The following is a 19,663-nucleotide window of genomic DNA, read 5'->3' on the forward strand; positions in this document are numbered from 1 at the left end:
TGATGACATTTTGCACCAGCAGTAGTTCTGGGTTGGGAAGTTATGTATTGATAGAATTTGCATAGCCATATCACACCGTTGAGGGCGCTAATCATGGATGTAGAGAACTTGTCAAGGAAAGTGTTTGCTATATGGAAAGTAATCATGTAATCTGATTCTACTGAATGACACTGAATAAATTATATACTATCTTACAATCAATAACCTTGTGGCATTTGTTCTCATACAGCAAATCATTTTACATGAAATGTATGTTGTCATAGGCTCCGTACAGTCCCTACAAATCACCAATACAATAGATGGACAATTTCTGCTTTGACTAAATATCAATTGTGGGTAGTGTCTCAAAAGTAAATATGTATATTTGGATACAGTAACCTACAGCTTGCATCAATATAGTAATGTGACAAGTAAGTACATAGTAAGGATAGAGATAACATTTCTGAGACTATACATATATAAATATATAAATTGCTATTATACTGCTATTATATATAATTACCTTCATGTATCATGTAAGTGACTCAATCCATATACAACAAAGTAGAACAGGCAGAATATGTGGAAGATCTCTCCTGTCCCATATACTGTGTAAGGTGTACGCCATGTTGGGGCGCCCTCACACATCAGTCAACCCCCTTTATAGAGCATGCATGATGTCACAACGAATTTTTCTACTACCCCATCAGCTAGCTGCCACATGTTGACAATGTAAATACTTTACAACATACACGTGTCATAGTATCAATGTGTGAGGAATATAATTACTATTACTCATGAATTAGTCTGTAAGATTATAAAGATATGACATGTTGTGCCACTCCTATCAACCAGCACCCAAGACTGACTAGGCTTAATAACAACACAATGTATCTTAGTGTATATCGTGAATATAATTTTTTGGAAATTTTTATTTCTAAAATTCTTTTATTTATACATTTTAATGATAACACTCCTTTATCATATAATTGGATCACCTTTTACTTCCTTTTTTTTTTCATTTTTTTTCCTTCAATTTTTTACCTAATATTCTTTGGCAACTGTTTGGTATTTATGTCCACATTTTTTTTTCTTTTTTTTGCAATTAATAGGATAAACCCCCTATTCTGTTGGCAATGGATTGATCTAAGTCCATAATCGCTTCTGGAGACTGAACCAAAGTCAAGGGAACAGGGGTAGAGTTGATAAAAAATCACAGAAAATTCTGATTCAATAACCACAACAGCCCCAATATCCGTAAACTTCACTTGTCGCTTGCTGAGACAGTGTCAGTGATTCTTCTCCTGAATCCAAGATATTTCCTCCTCCATGTCTCTTCATCAACACCTTGGCCAGAATCTTAAAAGTTCCTTCTACATTCGTGGAATCTTTGGCAGATGTTTCTATACAATCTAGCATATCATACTGTTTCACTGTTTGCTTTGCTTTGGCAATATGTATTTGTCGTTGATGACTTAAGTCACTCTTATTCCCTGAAAACGTAAAAAATATATTTTAAGATAAAAACAACAACAAAGAAACACAGTAAGTAAACAGTACAGGTTTGAACTAAAAACAAAAGTTACCCATTTAGCACATATACACCATAAGAGGGCGCCTTACATTTGCCATATCAAGTAGCCAAGCAGCCAAACAAGTCACTGAGTTATGCCAGAGCCCTGAAACTAGCTAGACCATCGTAGTCGAGTTATATTACAGCAATGTTCGACCAACTGTATCTCTTAGTCTGTCTCAAGCTGTGCTATCAGTGTATCAGTGGGGTCTTAAAGGAATACATGGGTTTTTTGTTCAAAACCAATGCTTGCAATATCCTGTATAGGTCTGCTAGATACCTGCCCAAAAGTCGTTCGTTTCCAATTCCAGCATATATCATGTTGTTCTCTGGCAAATAGTATTTAAATCAAGCTTGACTATCAAGTCTCTGGGCGAAATCTATCACCATGATTACAAATTCTTACCTATAAGTAATACTAAAGGGTCTCCACCACGCGATTTTTCACCAATATTATTTTTGACTTCGTCTAACCATACAGGTATACTATCAAAAGTCTTTTTTCTTGTGATGTCGTATGTTATAATAACACCATGTGTGTCGTTATAGTAGCTGCGAGTCATTGCACGGAATCTCTCCTGTCCTGCTGTGTCCCATACCTGTAACTGTATAATATAATTACGTTCATTAACAAAGTCACTTGTGAGCTAACATTCTATGCAAAATAAAGTTATTATATATTTACGAATATTAAAAAAAAAAAACGTCTGAGGTCTTTCTGCGTAAACACCGCTTACGGTATTTTTTGAATATTCGTAAATCATTATTTTGTGGTTCATTCGCTGGGTGTGTCGAATTACAGACGTAGCTATAGAACACGCAGACAAACGCAGTTTTTAATGTGAAGCTGGAGTATATACTCACCACAGCCCCCCCCCCACACACACACATCCACCCACCCACCCACCCCAACCCTCCGAGAACACGTCTCGCTTAATTAAAGGATCCTTTTCTCGATTTTGGAGGATATTGCCGTAAGTTCTTGAAGAACATACAACACTTCAAGTTCCCAAAGCTATTATCCCCAGGGTCCACAAATAACGCGATAGCCCACACTTGATCTGTATGATTTTTAAGAAAAAATATATAGCGAATAATCTATATTTCTTATTCACTATATATATATTTTTTTAAATCATACAGATTGATTCGAGTGCCTATGTGATAGCCCATACTTCACAGCCATGCCGTGACCACGTCGGTCACTTCCGGGTTACGAAGTATGCCACAGTGCACAGATTGTTCGTGTTGTACAGATATGACAAGATAAGACGTGGTTCTTATGAACACATCATTCACTTACCTTGACTTTCTTACCACCAAGACACAATGTCTTTACTGTAAAATCGACACCGATTGTGTTCTGCTGCTTTTCAAGAAACTTTCCTGATTTGAAACGTTTCACGATAGACGATTTACCAACGTCCATATCTCCTATCAGAATTATTTTGAAAAGGAAGTCATACGCCGTGTCGTCTGTTTTGTCTCGCTGATGTGAAGACATGTCTGAAATCCCGATGACTTTACTGAATACTTCAGAACATATGCACAACCGCGACCAATACTACAGTAACACTATAGCTTCTCTCGGTCGGCGTAACCATTTTGCATGACGTCATGACTCATGATCAGTTCGGGTTTCCCCTTACTACGTGCAACACTCAGAATAGATACAGTAAACAAAACACAGCAGACTTCGCATGTATTTTGAATGAAATGTACTATTTATTTGAAACATGAATACTCAGTTCTTCTATGGTCACATAGCAACCGATTTCTTTATTTTATTGTTTTCCTGTGATTTTCCATTTCTTAATTGTATAAGGGACTGGTCAGTTTCTTCAGCCTGGGGGGGGGGGGGCAGTGGATTCTTAAATTGGGCCGACAACAAGTCACTGACCCCCTATCTGTAAAACCAAAAACAGGCTGACCCCCCCCCCCCCCTATCACTTAATTCTATATATAAACATGATGACCCCCGCCCCCCATATATATAATATTCACATGACAGGTATTTGTTGATCATGACTCAGTGTGGACTGCTTGACTGTCTTGCATCTACTTTATAAGATCCCGGGTTAGCACTAATTATAATTATTGACTACACAGGGTAAATATATTCCAAAAGGAGTTTAATAGCATGTTGACAGTGAAAGGTATTGGAAAGCTTGAGCAGGGAATATGTATATATCTTTTATGGGGAGGGGTCCTAGGAGGGTCTCCCCTAGAAGCCCTGGAGGTTTTTTTACTCTGAAAAGTCAATTTTGAGACTATTCACTGAGACCCTTTCAGACAATAATTTCCAGGCTTCGTGCCAACCTTATTTTGTGCTTCCCATGTGGATCTGCACTCTGCATGCCATTGGCTGCACAAACACGAGAAAAAAGAAGACCGAGGCAGGGTGATTCAAACTCACCAGAAAAAAAAAATTTGGCCTTAAAATAGGTTTACAATGAGCGCGGAGTTCACAAACAGGTGAAATAATTATCATCGTTTCAATTTCGTCAAATATGGACTTATCATTTTCAAATTTCACACACTGATGCGCAGATGAATAAAAAGAAATCGTGTCTTTTTAGATTTTCGATTAGAAGTTTAGGAAGTATTATATTGACCTCGATCCTCGAACCGTCTCCTTTTTACCCTTGTTCATTTCCGATTTCTCTCGATAACAAACTACCGCTGTTTGTTGCAAGGCTTGTACATAATCATTTATCTAGCTCTGTATCTCAGGATATAAATACACTCTCATATATTTATCAAGTGTAATAATCTATAATTTATACCCAAATGTGTGTGGTCAAAATATGGAAAATAGACCAAGCTTCGCCTAGCCTACGAAGAAAATTTCGCGACAATGTATCAATAATAGTGACCTATACATTGACCTCTACACGTGGTGGGACAGAAGGAAGTTTACAACACGCACATGCCATATCCCGGGTATGTAGGGGATCACGAAAGCTCGCTCGAGGATGGCAAGCTTTCCTGTGCTGAGAATAGGAGGCGTGGCGGGCATTTAAACAACATTTTTGACAACTAACTTTCATTGGGACTTGACGAATCACAGATATAGAGCTAAATTTCTTGCATAAATCCTTACGGAAGGTATTCAGTTTAAATCTGGTATTAGTTGAAAGTTTGAAGTTGAAACATCATTTAGCATTTTATATGTTTTCCGTCGCTACATTGTCCCGATGGTCGATGTAAAAACTCCAGTCCCTGAACTCTAGTAAAATTGAGCATTCAACACTGATAACATCACCATTTACCGGCCCTAACAAAGTGATAACAGTACTCTTTTATAAAAGGCTCCCAAACCTTATTCTGTTGTCGGCATTCTGCTCTCCCACGATGGTGTGTACACTTGTTTGGTTTCGCTAGGGGTCCTGCTTGCATAAGGCGTAAGTCGTCCCTTGCGAGCGTGCACCGTCTGCAAGCAGAACTAATGGGGGTCTACGAGTTTCCGACACGTATCCATTCCCAATGGAACCCACGGCCATTATACATCCCTGTACCAGTATAGTGATGTCCAGCCAATTTAAAATTAATGAATTTATAGTTTATTTTTCAGTAGATGTATTCAACCAAAAAATAGATTATTTTTCATGTCTCGCCAACTATACTATAATATTAGTCACTAGTTACACTGACTCGAGTGAGTGTTTACGTATAGTAACCCTGCACTGCTGCAGTTGAAATTCCAACAAATTATGCAAGTTGAATAAAAAACTATTTACGCCATGAAAGAAGTATCCATGGTAACATTACTATAAAGTTTCAATGAGGGGTTCTATTTTTGTACCTAAAATCAATAAATACAATCTAGTAGCATACATTGTAGCTTTTGGTTCCAGCGCCACTAATATGCAGAGCTCGAGGTACATATACTGGATGTCGTGTTCAGTGGATATATATAACTTTGCATTAATTAATATTATTTCCTTATTTTCATCATTTCATTACTAGTATTTTTTGAATCATTACCTGGTCAGTTTAGCATCTACAATGTACCTGTATTGTTTAGGGTAGTGTAAAATATATTCATGACACACCCCCTAACTCATAATGTGTATCCATAATGCATTCATAAAACTGAATTAGGTGATAACAAAAAATCTTAAATTATGAGATTATGTAATTTAAGAACATACTTTTAAAAAAACCACCTACTTGTACCTGCACACAAATATAGTTCAATATTTTTGTGTTTCATATACCCATGGAATGAACTTCACCTATTCTTGGGAACTTAAGGGGCGAGATCAATTATTCAAATGTCGGATAAAAAAACTAAATTCCTTTAGTTTTGGGGTAGGGGAGTTTGACCCATTTTAGTTCTCTTCCAACAAAATCGATTTTGCTTTCAAGTGAAATTATTTTGTTTTGCACCCCAAAAATATTGTGCTCACGCTACCCATTCGCCACTAAAGGGTCAAATGGCGAATGTTTTTCAAAATTCTCACCAACCGAGAGTCAATGGCCGTTTCCCTGACTTTACCATACGTTTATACATTGTAACTGTAGGTTTGTTTAAGTTTGCTCTTGAAGGATCGATGCTGTATTTTGACAATGAAAAATACTTAAAATGGTTATAGTAAAATTGGTATTCAACGCTCTAAGTCTCATTTATACTTCCTTGATTACCGCCAGTTGCTTTTTTTTAAATCGGACACAGTCATGGTTAAATGAGTACTTGCTAAATAGCTAGTCATACATTTCACTGAATCAGCAGTTTAATGTCAAAAAACCGGTGATGCTCTATTAACTACAACAACCCCGCTTTTCACTTTTCTGTTTTGAATTAGAAGACGTATAGTCCAATGAATAGTATCTTCCGTGCCTCTTCTTCAGTTCTGTCGCCATCTTGATAAATGCTTCTTCTACATTTGTGGAATCTTTGGCTGATGTTTCAAAACACTCCAACATGGCATGGTGTGTTGCTAATGCTCTGGCATCACTGAAATGTACTTCTCGAAGTTCTGTTAAATCACTTTTATTACCTGGAATTATGGAATAGATAGAAGACTTTTTGTAAGCATTAATTTTAGAATCGCGAGTGAATCAAATAATCTAGAAAGTATTATTCATTTCTAGGTTTGTACAGCGCATTCATGGATGGATGGACGAATGAACAGAAGAGTGGGTTGATGTATGTATGTATGTATGTATGTATGTATGTATGTATGTATGTATGTGTGTGTGTGTGTGTGTGTACGTACGTACGTACGTACGTACGTATGTATGTATGTATGTATGTATGTATGTATGTATGTATGTATGTATGTACGTACGTACGTATGTATGTACGTATGTATGTATGTATGTATGTATGTATGTATGTATGTATGTATGTATGTATGTGTGTGTGTGTGTGTGTGTGTGTACGTACGTACGTACGTACGTACGTACGTATGTATGTATGTATGTATGTATGTATGTATGTATGTATGTATGTATGTATGTATGTATGTATGTATGTGTGTGTGTGTGTGTGTGTGTGTGTGTGTGTGTGTGTGTGTGTGTGTGTGTGTGTGTGTGTGTGTGTGTGTGTGTGTGTGTGTGTGTATGTATGTATGTATGTATGTATGTATGTATGTATGTATGTATGTATGTATGTATGTATGTATGTATGTATGTATGTGTGTGTGTGTGTGTGTGTGTGTGTGTGTGTATGTATGTATGTATGTATGTATGTATGTATGTATGTATGTGCGTCTGATCTGCTTGTGTGTATGTCTATGTATAAATGTATGTATGTATGTGTGTGTTTGTATCGTGTTTATTATTGTTATCATAACATTATAACCAATATCAATAATGCATTTAATATCAAGTAGAAATGAAAACAAAATGTTTGTAATGAACTTGAGATGTATTTGTAAATCATTTCATAGATATCAATAAAGATTTCAGTGTCATAGAATAATATTTAAATGTATCAGCAGTATATAGGCCTCCATTCCCAGCTAAGAATGAATACTGTACCCTAAGTGGAGGAAAGCACGTTGTCAATAGAATAGAAGCCATCTTGATCAGTTGTCCAGCTACGTCACATTTCCACCCCAAAATCTAGGTAAATATTCATTATTGACTTTATTGATACTAGCGATCGGTGAGCACTATTACTAAGGCTACTGATTACCAAGATCAGTTTTGATACAACGGACTTTACAATTACTTTTTGTGGTGAATAGAATCCATGTGTTACCACATAGTAAATGCATGTTTCTTATATCTGTTCTCTACAGTTTACCAGGAGGAGAATAAAGTTCGTGAAGTAAACGAAAAGTAGGGCTGGTGTCTTTCTGAGTAAGCAAATAAGGGTAGAGCTCGCATCACCAATCTAGGCTGTCTTGTCGACCCCTTTCATCCAAGATCCGGTGTCGTCATGGGTCATATACTTCTTTGTTGGCTAGGTCTACCTAATTTCAATAAGGTAGATGGTCATGCCAACAATAACATGGCTTTTAAAGGTTTTTCCTGTGCATTCTGACAGAGAAGCTTTTTTTCTTTAAGTCTACTTTTCTCTCTGTATGTAATTCTCTCTTTATTGACTTATTAAAAACACCTTGTCCATTCTTCTCCTCTTATCTAAATAAAAACACCCCTAATCTTGTAAATGGCAAAGAGATCACTTACACTAACAGTTTGCTTTATCTCTTATCTTCTGAGAGATTGTCACACTCATTTATGCATTAACTAGAGAGCTCTACTTCCCACTAGTGTGTGCATAATTGACTTTTTGTCTGGTGTGATAATCTCCCAGAAGATTAGACATAAAGCAAACTTTTGCGTAACTGATCCATGCTAATTATGAGATTAGGATTGTTTTAATTTAGATAGGAGAAGAATGAACAAGATGTCTTTATTTAGTCAATAAAGAGAGAATTATGTACAACTGAAAGAGAGAAAAGTAGCCAAGGAAATAAGAAAAAGGTTTATATCACCAAAAAAATGAGCCAATTGATCAATATCACACACACAAAATGACGTTATATTGCACCACAAAAATTGATCATTCAATCGATCAATCATTCAATCAAATAATATATCTATCAATCAATCAATCAATCAATCAATCAATCAATCAATCAATCAATCAATCGATCAATCAATCAATCAATCAATCAATCAATCAATCGATCGATCAATCAATCAATCGATCGATCGATCGATCGATCGATCAATCGATCGATCGATCAATCAATTACATGCTCGCTGGCCCCTGTGGTTATCCCAAAAATCTTGCCAAACTGTCCCTATTTACTCATTTGAGACCAATTCCTTTCCCACATCACAACTGACAATTGATTCACTACACTCTTGTCAGCAGCGATATGATTGATGTGTTTTGATGTTACCCAAATATAACTAACCTTAACACAAACGCTGATTCTAACCGATGTGGCAGCACTGGGATGGGGAACCCATGGCAGAGATGGGATACCAAAATGACAAAACAATGCAAAGCTAGACAATACAATTAGTCAAAGTGAAAACGTGGTCCTCCCCTAATCCCGTTTTCTAAAACTTGGCTCTCCCCCGACAATCGATTTGTAAAAAGTGACCCCGCTTGTAATTACTGAAGGCTCCCTAGCCATAACAAATTTATATATTATATACTAGTAAGAGTTCTGCAAGCCCTGGAGTGATAGAGGATGTTAAAGCCTCGAGGTTCTTTCTTTTTAAATCAAGAATTTTGTTCTCACCTATGAGCATCTGTACCACATTTTCACCTGCATACTTTGTAACATCTTCAATCCATCTTGGTACATTATCAAACGTCGTTTTCTTGGTGATATCATATACTACAATAACACCATTTGCACTTCGGTAGTAGTTACGTAGCATGGAACGAAATCTTTCTAATCCCGCTGTGTCCCATACTTGCAACTTAACAGAGATAAAAAAAAATGTCAGAAATATTATGATAACTATCGCGTTGTTCGGGAGGGATAGAGACGGGAGTCAAATACTGAAACAGATACTGAAACCTGGAATCATCACTAAAAACCTGTGAACTACCGACTGAAATATGTTCATTCGAATAAACTCTATCCTAAGGGAATTCATTACAGTCGTTTAAAGCATGGTAAAGTTAGACCGACATAGTTAATTAGTAGTACCCCTGATATGAATTCGTCTTGCTCTGAGATCGACGAACAACCTTATAGCAACAACATACCATGAATATAGTATCTCATACGCGATAGCTTTTCACTACCGACAATTACAGTTTTTATGGCAATACGGACAACTCGCCATTTTTGATTAAAAGAACCTGTTAAGAATGAAAAAAAATGTTCAGGGTTGGGTTATCAGAAACACAGTTCATTTATTATTTGGCCTCAAAGTGGTCCTCTATAGTCGTATTTCCATCATAATAACATCTTAAGTGTTCATAAGATGTTGACATATCAAGACACCATGGTGTTCTTACCTTGACAGGTTTATCTTCAATACATAGTGTTTTCAAGGTGAAATCGATACCAATTGTGGTACGTTGTCTCCGAAAGTTTCCCGCTTCGAATCGATGTATAATCGACGTTTTGCCGACTGACGCATCACCCACAAGAACAATCTTAAAGTAGAACTGGGCTTGGTTATCGTTTTCACGCCGACAATTCGACGACATGTTCATGATGTTTTATCCTTTAATTTGCAAATTTAGAAACGTAAGGTAAACCACAATACTTAATATTTAGGTGTAGTAATGTTACCCCCCCCCCCTCCCCCCAAAAAACGCATACAAAAAAACAAAAAATAAAAACGCGAGTAAAATGTTGTAGTAGCATATAGAAAGTAACTGCATGCATTGAATAGATTATTGACGCACACAACCTTTTACCAAGCAAAACCATAGCGGTTTTACTTGTGCACCAATACGACCTCAAAGTCCATATCCATTATCATACAATATATATATATATATACATATATAAATATGAAATTACATGAAAAATAACTTGCGACATACTCAAACCACTCTATAGCGATGTATGCCCAGCACGTCGTGGAGTATACTAACCAGTGGAGTATAATAACATCGATATATGTGTACACAACATGCAGTTGCCCCTACGAACATCAGAAACTATTGACCTTAGGGACCGGGCAGTTCTTCGGTCGGGGGTGGATTTGTGGGGGTCACCATGTTTTTGAAATTAGCGGGGGGGGGGGGTCATGCTAGTTTGAAAATTGTGGATCGGGGAGATCATTGTGTTTTGGATTGTGATGGAAGAAGAAAATCCTATTCTACAATGGAATTTAGCCTTGTCTGAAATGTGGTACATGTAAATATTTGTTCTTGTCCCTGTTTCTTCAATGAGTTCTTTAATATTACTTATTAATTCAATCATAACTATACATATACATGTATTACCTAGCTACCACACTAGTTACAGAACATGTTACATGTCCAGTAAATGCTTGGCTGTTTCACAATCAGTGCTTCACTTTATATTGCACTTTGGGGCAAAAGTGAACTTGAAGGTTTCGTAATTGCTAGTTTATAAAAGACGTTAATCTAGATTGTTCTACTCGTCAGTATGAACTTGTCAGAAGGGATTAATACACTTTCTATTTTGGACACTACATGTTATTGACACTACAATTCACCACATCTCATCAGATTCCAGTTTCTATTATATACTAGGTATGCCCACCTAAAGTTCTCTAACATACCAGTGACTTTACTATACATGCAATATTAATGCCCCTATACCTTTGTTACGGGCCCATTTTTATGTGACATGGGAAACTCAACCACATTTAAATCAGAGGCACCACCAACCTTTTTACTGTCATAAAAGAATTAAACTTTTCTTAAATATTTTCACCCTATTCTAATTTGAGATAATTGTATTTTAAAGATGTGAAATGTTTGCCAAGATAGTCCAAAATTGCCTTAAATTCCAAATTTCCCCTACCAATGATACTACCATTAGATGTGCTGACCTATACTATAATGATGCCATTAAACTTTTTAAGAACATATGTCAACCCTATATGTAAGTTATAAAGAATAGTTTCTGATACTTGATGGTGCTGTCTTGTAAAGTACGGATAAAGTTATTGCTTGAAAGGGTCTGAATAGCCTAAATATTGGCTTTACAGTACAAATCCTCCAGGGCATCTAGAGGGAGACCCCCTCGGACCCCCCCCCACGTGAGGTAGACATATCCCAGTCTCAAGCTCTTCCCCTACCTCTTACTGTGAAGACGCTACGAAACTATATTTCAAAAGTATTTTAACCCTATGTAGTTGCTTTTTACATGTTGGTGCTCTCTTGTAAAGCTTGGAAATTATTTTCTGAAAATGTCTGAATGGTCTCAATATTGACTTTTCAGAGTTAAAAACGGCCTTGGCTTCTAGGGGAGACCCCTAGGACCCCCATGAGAGATGCACATATTCCCTTCCCAAACATTCCCCGACTTTTCACTGTCAAGATGCTATTAAATTCCTTTTGGAATATATTTTCCCTGTAGTCACTAACATAATTATGATACTGCTAACTCGGGATCTTATAAAGTAGTTGCAAGACAGTCAAGCAGTCCACACTGAGTCACGATCAAAAAATACCTGTCATGTGAATATTATATATGGGGTGGGGGGGGGGTCATCATGTTTTAGAACTAAGTGATAGGGGGATCAACCTGTTTTTGGTTTTACAAATAGGGAGGGTCAGTGACTTTTTGTCGGCCCGATTTAAGAATCCACCGCCCCCCCCCCCCCTCGGCGGGAGAAACTGACCGGTCCCTTAATAGACAAGCGGGTGGGTTTCACAACCTATTACTTATTGATATTCTAATCTAATGGCAAAAAAAGATTCCCGCCAATCGAATGCCTTTTTAAGTAGATCACAGGTTATAACCCGTGAGCAAATTTTCTTTCTTTCTTTCTTTAGACGTTTATATCATAGTACAGTGTACTGTACTGATTACCATTTGAAAAAAACAACATTCCTAAGTTAACGGACATATAGTGGCCTATACAATCAGTTCACTCAGGTAATTATGTCAAATATGTAATGGCAGTTTGTCATCAACCTGGGACAATCATATGGGACTCCCAGTTTCGCCAAAACCTAACCTAGGACCGCGACTGTTCCCTAGTTGCAATCTGAGACTACAATCCAAGTTCCAATCTAGTAGAACTGTACGTGTCCCACGCAGCTGTTTTAGCCTACTTGGAGTTGTTTCACTTCTGTATGAACAAATATGTATGTTTCTGATAAACAACGTTTCTTGGTGGTGCCTTTTTGTGTATGTGCATGTGCATGTGCATGTGTGTGTGTGTGTGTGCGTGTGCGTGCGTGCGCACGCATGTGCATGCGTTTGCTTGTATGTATGTATGTATGTATGTATGTATGTATGTATGTATGTATGTATGTACGTATGTGTGTGTGTGTGTGTGTGTGTGTGTGTGTATGTATGTATGTATGTATGTATGTATGTATGTAGGTAGGTAGGTAGGTGTATATGTATATGTTACCAAAGATGTCAAGGGAAAACAACTTCCTATGAACGACAAGGGTGCAACGTCCATGGAGGATTTGTGACCATGGCAGTCTTCAAAATACCAAGTTTGGAACCGTGAGAAGAAAACAATATACCAAACTGTAGACGACTGACTGTGAAGTCATAAAAGATATGGGTGTTTGAGACACACACAATCCTTGTTTGAGACACACACTATCCTTGTCATAATAGCGGTCGGTACGAAACGCAGGTACAGGCCAGGTCAGACGAGGCCACGTATCGATTGAAGATTTTTTTTTATATTCACATTCAGATCCGTCATTATATTTAATGTAGATTTACAATTAGTTGTCAGCTCTACAATTACAATTTTCACATAGATTTCATACTCATTCTTGTACGTACTGGGTGCTTTCAAGAGTAAAAACGTTTTGCAGGCACTTTTTATCTTGTTGCACATGAAAGACAAAAAGATGGCAGACACTCATACAGGGAAAGTTGTCGCATGTTGTGCATTTTGTGCAGTTTCAGTATTTATTGATTACACTGAACGATTTGCCCAACAAAAATGCACCATCATTGCAATATATTTGGGACAAGAATGTACAAATTGGCTAAATGAAGTGACAATTGTTCGTTCAAGAAAATAAACGTCTTGAGATATTAATGCAAGTGCGTCATCCCCAAAGATAAATAACGATCTAGCGGGTGACTCTGTTTCACATTGGAAATCTGTCACCCTAACTCAGAGTAAACCTTTGAAGCCAATTTTCAAGCACTCCATGGCTTTCAGTAATGTGAATGGTTTGAAATTTTATGAGACGAATAGGCTTCTGCATGACCTTATTTTCAAAAAAACATTCACAGTGGGAGGGGATACTCTTCTGTCACACCCTACCCACTAGTGATTATGGGGGTGGGGGGGGTGCTCTTTCTGCCCGAAAAAACCTGCTAGCTAAGTATCACCAACCAAGCATAGGTTATGCAGCCTGATATGAGACACATCTCATAATATTAAAAGCCCACATTTACTTGTAAAGAAATATATTATTGTTATGAATGGACACTGTCGAATTCCAACTGTTATTAATATAGTGTACCATAGAATTGTACATCAGTTCTCCACAATGCAGGAATCGGGGTAGGGACAGGGTATCATAGAATTTCACATAATTCTGCAAATATGTGTAGTCTGGGGGGGGGGGGTGCCTACCGAGAGGGGCGCTACGAAATTTATTGGGTTCATCTTTTTGGATGGGGGATAAAATAGTTTTTTTGAGAGCAAAGGGTGGGGCTACGAAAAAAATCTAACTAAGATATTTTCTTCTCAGCCCATTCCCCCCCCGTCGTAAATTCTGCTCGTTCCCTGAGAAGTGAGTTGATAACAATTCATATTTTAGTTCACAAGTAGATAGGCTATTACCATTACAGTGTAATTTGCCCCAAAAACCTGAAAGAATTGAATTGAATTTTAGACACGCAACCTAGCAGTCGAAGTAGCTCCATTATTTTTATTTTTGTCAAATAACATTTACAGGATGTGGGCAAGGTGAACCTCAAATGTTGCATTAGTTGAGCATTGCCTAGAAACAGTTCAACTATGCTATAATTAATAATAACCATAGCGGTGAAGTGTTTGTTGTTCTTGGTTAATATCACCTATAAACCTGGTTAAGAACATCACTGCAAACATATATTCCATCATAATTAGCTTATGGCTTCAAAATAAAATTTCTTCCTTCTATGTTCACTATTATGGTTATCATTCTTTACGATAATAACTTTTTTCCAAATTACCAAAAACAAAACAAAAACAAAACAACCCAACAGCTTTGTAGCACAACTGTAAAGTTTGTGATAATTTAAGGAAAAAATGTTTATCCACATGCTAATCTATCCTTGTTACCCATAGCAATATGCACATCATTTTAGTATTGTACATGTTATGTAGACTTTAGTTTTTTGGGCCTACATACATGCAGTAGATTTTGAGATATCGTGTCCACAGACACATACACACACACACACACACACACACACACACACACACATGCAGACAAAAACATAACATAACCTCCCCTTACGGGAAGTAAAAATAGAAAATGATTCATATCAACTTGACATGAGCAAATCTGACTAGACTCCCTCAAAGGCACATGCACACCAAATATCAAAGCAATCTGACCATCACTTTCGGAGAAGAAGTCAAAAATACCATTTTTGACCAAATATAAAAAAAGAATCGCTAAAACTGGAAAATTATTCATATCAACTTGGCATTAAGAAATCTGAATAGCCGTCCCAAAAAGAATAAAAGTATGCAGACCAAATGACCACCGGTTTCGGAGAAGTCAAAACAATTTGCTAAATATAGAAAATGACTCATATCATCTTAGCATGAACAAACCTGACACCAAATATTAAAGCATTCTGATTGTCCATTTCGTAGAAGAAGATGGACAACATTAATTAGTATGCATAATTGGTAGTTTTTAGTAATTAGGCTACATTTTAAATTCAACATAATTTGGTACATGCGTTAACCATAACAAACACACATGTTTTGTATAGTTTGTTGATGTGGCATATAGAAATAATTTGCATAAGTAATGATCTTTAGACTATATCCTAGGAATGCAAACTTCAAATTCCATAAAATTTAAAGCATGTTGACATAGTGTTTAGTTTTTAATGATTTGTGTATTTGCACAATTAATTATTTTCGGTTATTAGGCTGTATCTTTAGAATGCATACTTCAAATTCAATTTAATTCATTAAACATAACAAGATGCATGTGTTATAATGCTTGTTGATGTAACTTACAGTTTGAGTAATTTGCATAATTAATGAGCTTTTATAATTAGGCTATATCTTAAGAATGTAATGTTCAAATGCAAAATAACTTGGTACATACATCAACCATAACAAAGCACACATACCCTTCAAAGGCTGTTGGCATATATTTTAGTTTTAAGGACTAATTTGCATAATTATAGATTTTCGGTAATTAGGCTATATCTTAAGAATGCAACCGTCACATTTCATTTAACTTGGTACATACATCAACCCTTACAATTCACACGTATTTGATTTACTTTTTGTGTGGTTTTTCAACGTGATGTTTAATTTGCATAAATAATCATTTTTGATAATTAGGTAATATCTTTAGAGTGCAAGCTTTAACTTTCGGATCATTAAGTATATGCATTGATGGTAAGGAATTGTGTGTGTCATGATGTGTCCTTTAAAGCTTCTTGGTGTAGCTTATAATTTTAATGGTTAATTTGCATAATTAATGATTTTATTTAATAAGGCAATCTGTTAACTATGCAAGCTCCAAAATTAATACAGTTTCATATAATTTATTTTCCAATTAAGGGATACATCGTGTATAATAGCTATAGCTCAGAATGTTGCATTCTAACAATGCCTAGGACCAATCTATGATTCTGCCCTTATGGTAATCTGGTTGTTGTTTATGACGATTCGATGTCTACATCTTCGATCGTGAGTTCACGAGTTCGACAAATGTCAAAAACTAATATACATGTATTAACTACAACAACCCCGATTTCCCCTTTTCTGGTTTGAATTCAAAGAGTTACCAGACGTATTGCCAAATGCGTTGCATTTTCCATGCTTCTCGGTGAGTTCTGTCGCCATCTTGATAAATGCTTCTTCTACATTTGTGGAATCTTTGGCTGATGTTTCAAAACACTCCAACATGGCATGGTGTGTTGCTAATGCTCTGGCATCACTGAAATGTACTTCTCGAAGTTCTGTTAAATCACTTTTATTACCTGAAAAAAAATCACAAATAATATTTGTTTATATGATAGCTAAGAATGATTCCTGCTAAATTTGTAAACAGGGTTCTCGACAACTTGATATCGTCACTATAATATGCAAACGACCTGGTCCTCCCGTAAATATCAATTAATAAAAGAAATGTGCATGTAGCGCCAAAATCCAACATGACGTAACTGTTCTATGGCGCTGAACAGGAACAAGTATAGTAGATCGTAGTAAAGTTAGAAAGTGGCATAATGTTCCATAAGAGGGATACTGCTCGCGAGAACGCACACTCACCATATGGCTTTGTATTACAACGGGGTACATGAAGTAGGCTTTTGTTGTTTGAGCCTCAGACGACTAAAAGAATTATTTAGTGGTCCGAAGTGAACGAGTTGCGGGCCGGGTTTACTGTTAATCAAGTCAACCATCACGATATGTAAAGCAACAAGATTGGTGTTATTGAAAGCCTTGTTGTTAATCAATAGCACTTTGTATTGCATCCTGTACTGGACAGGTATACGTAGTCAGTGAAGAGCAAAATATGTTATCTGTTTTCTGTGTACGTGACACAATCCTAGCTGCTGTATTTTGGGCATGTTGAAGAGGGATAATATATACTACGGACTGCTGTATCATTTACAATGTACTAAAGTCGTCTGTGTCAGATTATTGTCGATGTTGTGCAGATTTTTGGTTTATTAGGTAGTACTACGTAAGTTTTGTATACTGAACGATGTTTTCATACGCGGTAACAGCTTCAATGATTAATTGAACATTGCATTTGGTGACAACGCGAGTTATAGAACCTGGTGAAGACATGCTATGTGATCAGTGTCTATTCAATATTCATGGATCAGTAAACACGAAAAAAGTTATCCAAACAAACACGGGGAAAATGGTACTCAATCAATGTTCTGTCATGCCAGCGGCTGTGCCTCATATCAATCTGACACTTCAAGGAAAGTGGGCAAAACAGTTTTAAAGGTTACACGACCTTTCTATTTGTCCACGTAATATAAAAACGTCAAACTGCATTTATCGTGTGTGCAATCCATAACGAATTTACTTGACAGGAGGAAATGTAGAACACGCTTTGTTTCACAACATTTCAAAATGTGCTACATGCCACATACCTACAAGCATCTGCAACACATTTTCACCTGTATACTTTGTAACATCTTCAATCCACCTCGGTACATTATCGAACGTTTTTTTCTTTGTGATATCATAGACTATGAAAACACCATTGGCACTCCGGTAATAACTCCGGGCTATGCTGCGGAATCTATCTAAACCCGCTGTGTCCCAAACCTGTAACTACAAACAAAACAACGGAAAGTTGTGATCAAGTTGTCATGAATTTATAATTACCGTGTTTGGGTTCAGACATGACGCTGTTTATACATGTCGCCAAACACCTAGTTAGAGACAATTTTATTGCAGTAGTTGACATGGGCGTCAAGACAATAATTTAGACGCGCTTTTAAAACTTTACGCCATCTCGTTTCAATAGGTATTGCTATCATTTTTCCTGAGAATAAGAGAGTTTAGTGATAAGGACATCATATTTTAGATAAGACGGAAGAATGTCATGACTCTACATGTTTAGTATTTTAAAAGGTAGCGTGACTGGAAAACAATTGTAGTCAAGGCGTCCTTGATAATAATAATAATAATAATAGTTTTATTTCGAGAGCAAGCTCACAAACAAAATAAATTGCACGAACAACATAAAAAACAGACACAAAAAGACTAATTTACAGTACACATTTAAAAACATTCAATAAAGAATCTTCTCCAAAATTTACTATTAAAAATGACAAAATCTGACAACGATGCAGCAATTAAAATATTATTACTCTCTTTAAGTCTAAAATAAAATTCAGATTTCAGAATACGCTGCTTATTTTCAAAAGTCATAATGAAACTACGAACAAACATGTTAGAAATACTAACACGCCTCTTTATACCAAGTAAAATTCTAAAAGCATTATTGTACGCAACTCGTACATCATTAAAACACTTACTGGTATAAACTCTCCAAATATGCGAACAATACATTGACGAACAATAAGCTTGAAATAAAATACATTTAACAGAATATGAACAATTCCAAAAATTACGAATAAGAGAGTTAGCCTTGGCATAAAATGATCTCATTTGACGTCTGATATCGTCATTGTCATTACCGTCAGAATTAAAAATAACACCTAAATACGAATGCTTGTTTACAAATGGGAGCACTGTATTGTTAAGCTTCACCTGAGGAATGTTCGAAATATTACATCTTGGTGGCATAATAGACAGGCATTTAGTCTTCTTGGGATTGAAGATAATATCGTGCTTCATAGCATATTTACAACACGTTTTTACAAGACTGTTGAGACATTTAACTGACGGACATATCAAAACAATATCATCAGCATACACGAGATGGTTAATACATTTACCTCCAAGGTGACAGCCAATCTTAGTCCCAGTTAGCGAGCTACTTAAACTATCTATATACTAGTACACTGTAAAATGACGAGGCGATAGAATGCCACCTTGTCTAACACCATTACTTATAGGAAATTGCTCAGACAAGACGGATCCCCATCTGATACAAAATCGTTGATGCTGATACCAATAAACTAAAATTCTGACGATGAAAATAGGTACATTTCTGTCAAGCAATTTACGAAAAAGTGTCCAGTGCTTCACTCGATCAAAAGCCTTAGTGGCATCTAAAAAACACAGAAACACTGGCGTATTGTGACGGTTATAAAAGTCAATAATTTCTTTAAGTAAAAAGACACACATGTCGGTAGAGTGTCTTTCTTTAAACCCAAA

The 19,663-nt window shown here is 36.5% G+C and overlaps 3 protein-coding genes across 5 annotated transcripts in view; all 3 read right to left on the minus strand.

Moving 5' to 3' along the window:
- Positions 1-1,068: 1,068 nt before the first annotated feature.
- Positions 1,069-3,141, minus strand: LOC144440442 (ras-related protein Rab-43-like). Of its 2 annotated transcripts, none has more exons than XM_078129821.1 (3): positions 2,856-3,141; positions 1,959-2,151; positions 1,069-1,472 (listed from the first exon to the last, which is right to left on the minus strand). In XM_078129821.1, the coding sequence occupies exons 1-3, from the start codon at positions 3,054-3,056 to the stop codon at positions 1,210-1,212; spliced, it is 657 nt and encodes a 218-aa protein (XP_077985947.1). In that variant the 5' UTR covers positions 3,057-3,141; the 3' UTR covers positions 1,069-1,209. The 2 variants fall into 2 exon arrangements, with proteins under 2 accessions (XP_077985947.1, XP_077985940.1); XM_078129814.1 differs by having other exon boundaries at positions 1,959-2,157.
- Positions 3,142-6,316: 3,175 nt separating this feature from the next.
- Positions 6,317-10,190, minus strand: LOC144434445 (ras-related protein Rab-43-like). Its single transcript, XM_078122896.1, has 3 exons — positions 9,996-10,190; positions 9,265-9,448; positions 6,317-6,555 (listed from the first exon to the last, which is right to left on the minus strand). Exons 1-3 carry the CDS (start codon positions 10,188-10,190, stop codon positions 6,317-6,319), a joined length of 618 nt encoding a protein of 205 aa, XP_077979022.1.
- Positions 10,191-16,425: 6,235 nt separating this feature from the next.
- LOC144440984 (ras-related protein Rab-43-like) overlaps positions 16,426-19,663 on the minus strand; it is a 32,492-nt gene continuing 29,254 nt past the window's right edge. Inside the window, exons 2-3 of one of the 2 annotated variants that reach the window (XM_078130500.1) lie at positions 17,965-18,148; positions 16,426-16,836 (exon numbers count right to left, since the gene is read on the minus strand). In XM_078130500.1, coding sequence (XP_077986626.1) covers positions 16,589-16,836; positions 17,965-18,148 — 432 coding nt within the window. In that variant the 3' untranslated portion in view covers positions 16,426-16,588. The remainder of the gene's footprint in view (positions 16,837-17,964; positions 18,149-19,663) is intronic. The other variant, XM_078130491.1, reaches the window with a different exon arrangement.

The sequence above is a fragment of the Glandiceps talaboti genome, chromosome 1, assembly GCF_964340395.1.
Source record: "Glandiceps talaboti chromosome 1, keGlaTala1.1, whole genome shotgun sequence".
NCBI classification, from domain to species: Eukaryota; Metazoa; Hemichordata; class Enteropneusta; family Spengelidae; genus Glandiceps; species Glandiceps talaboti.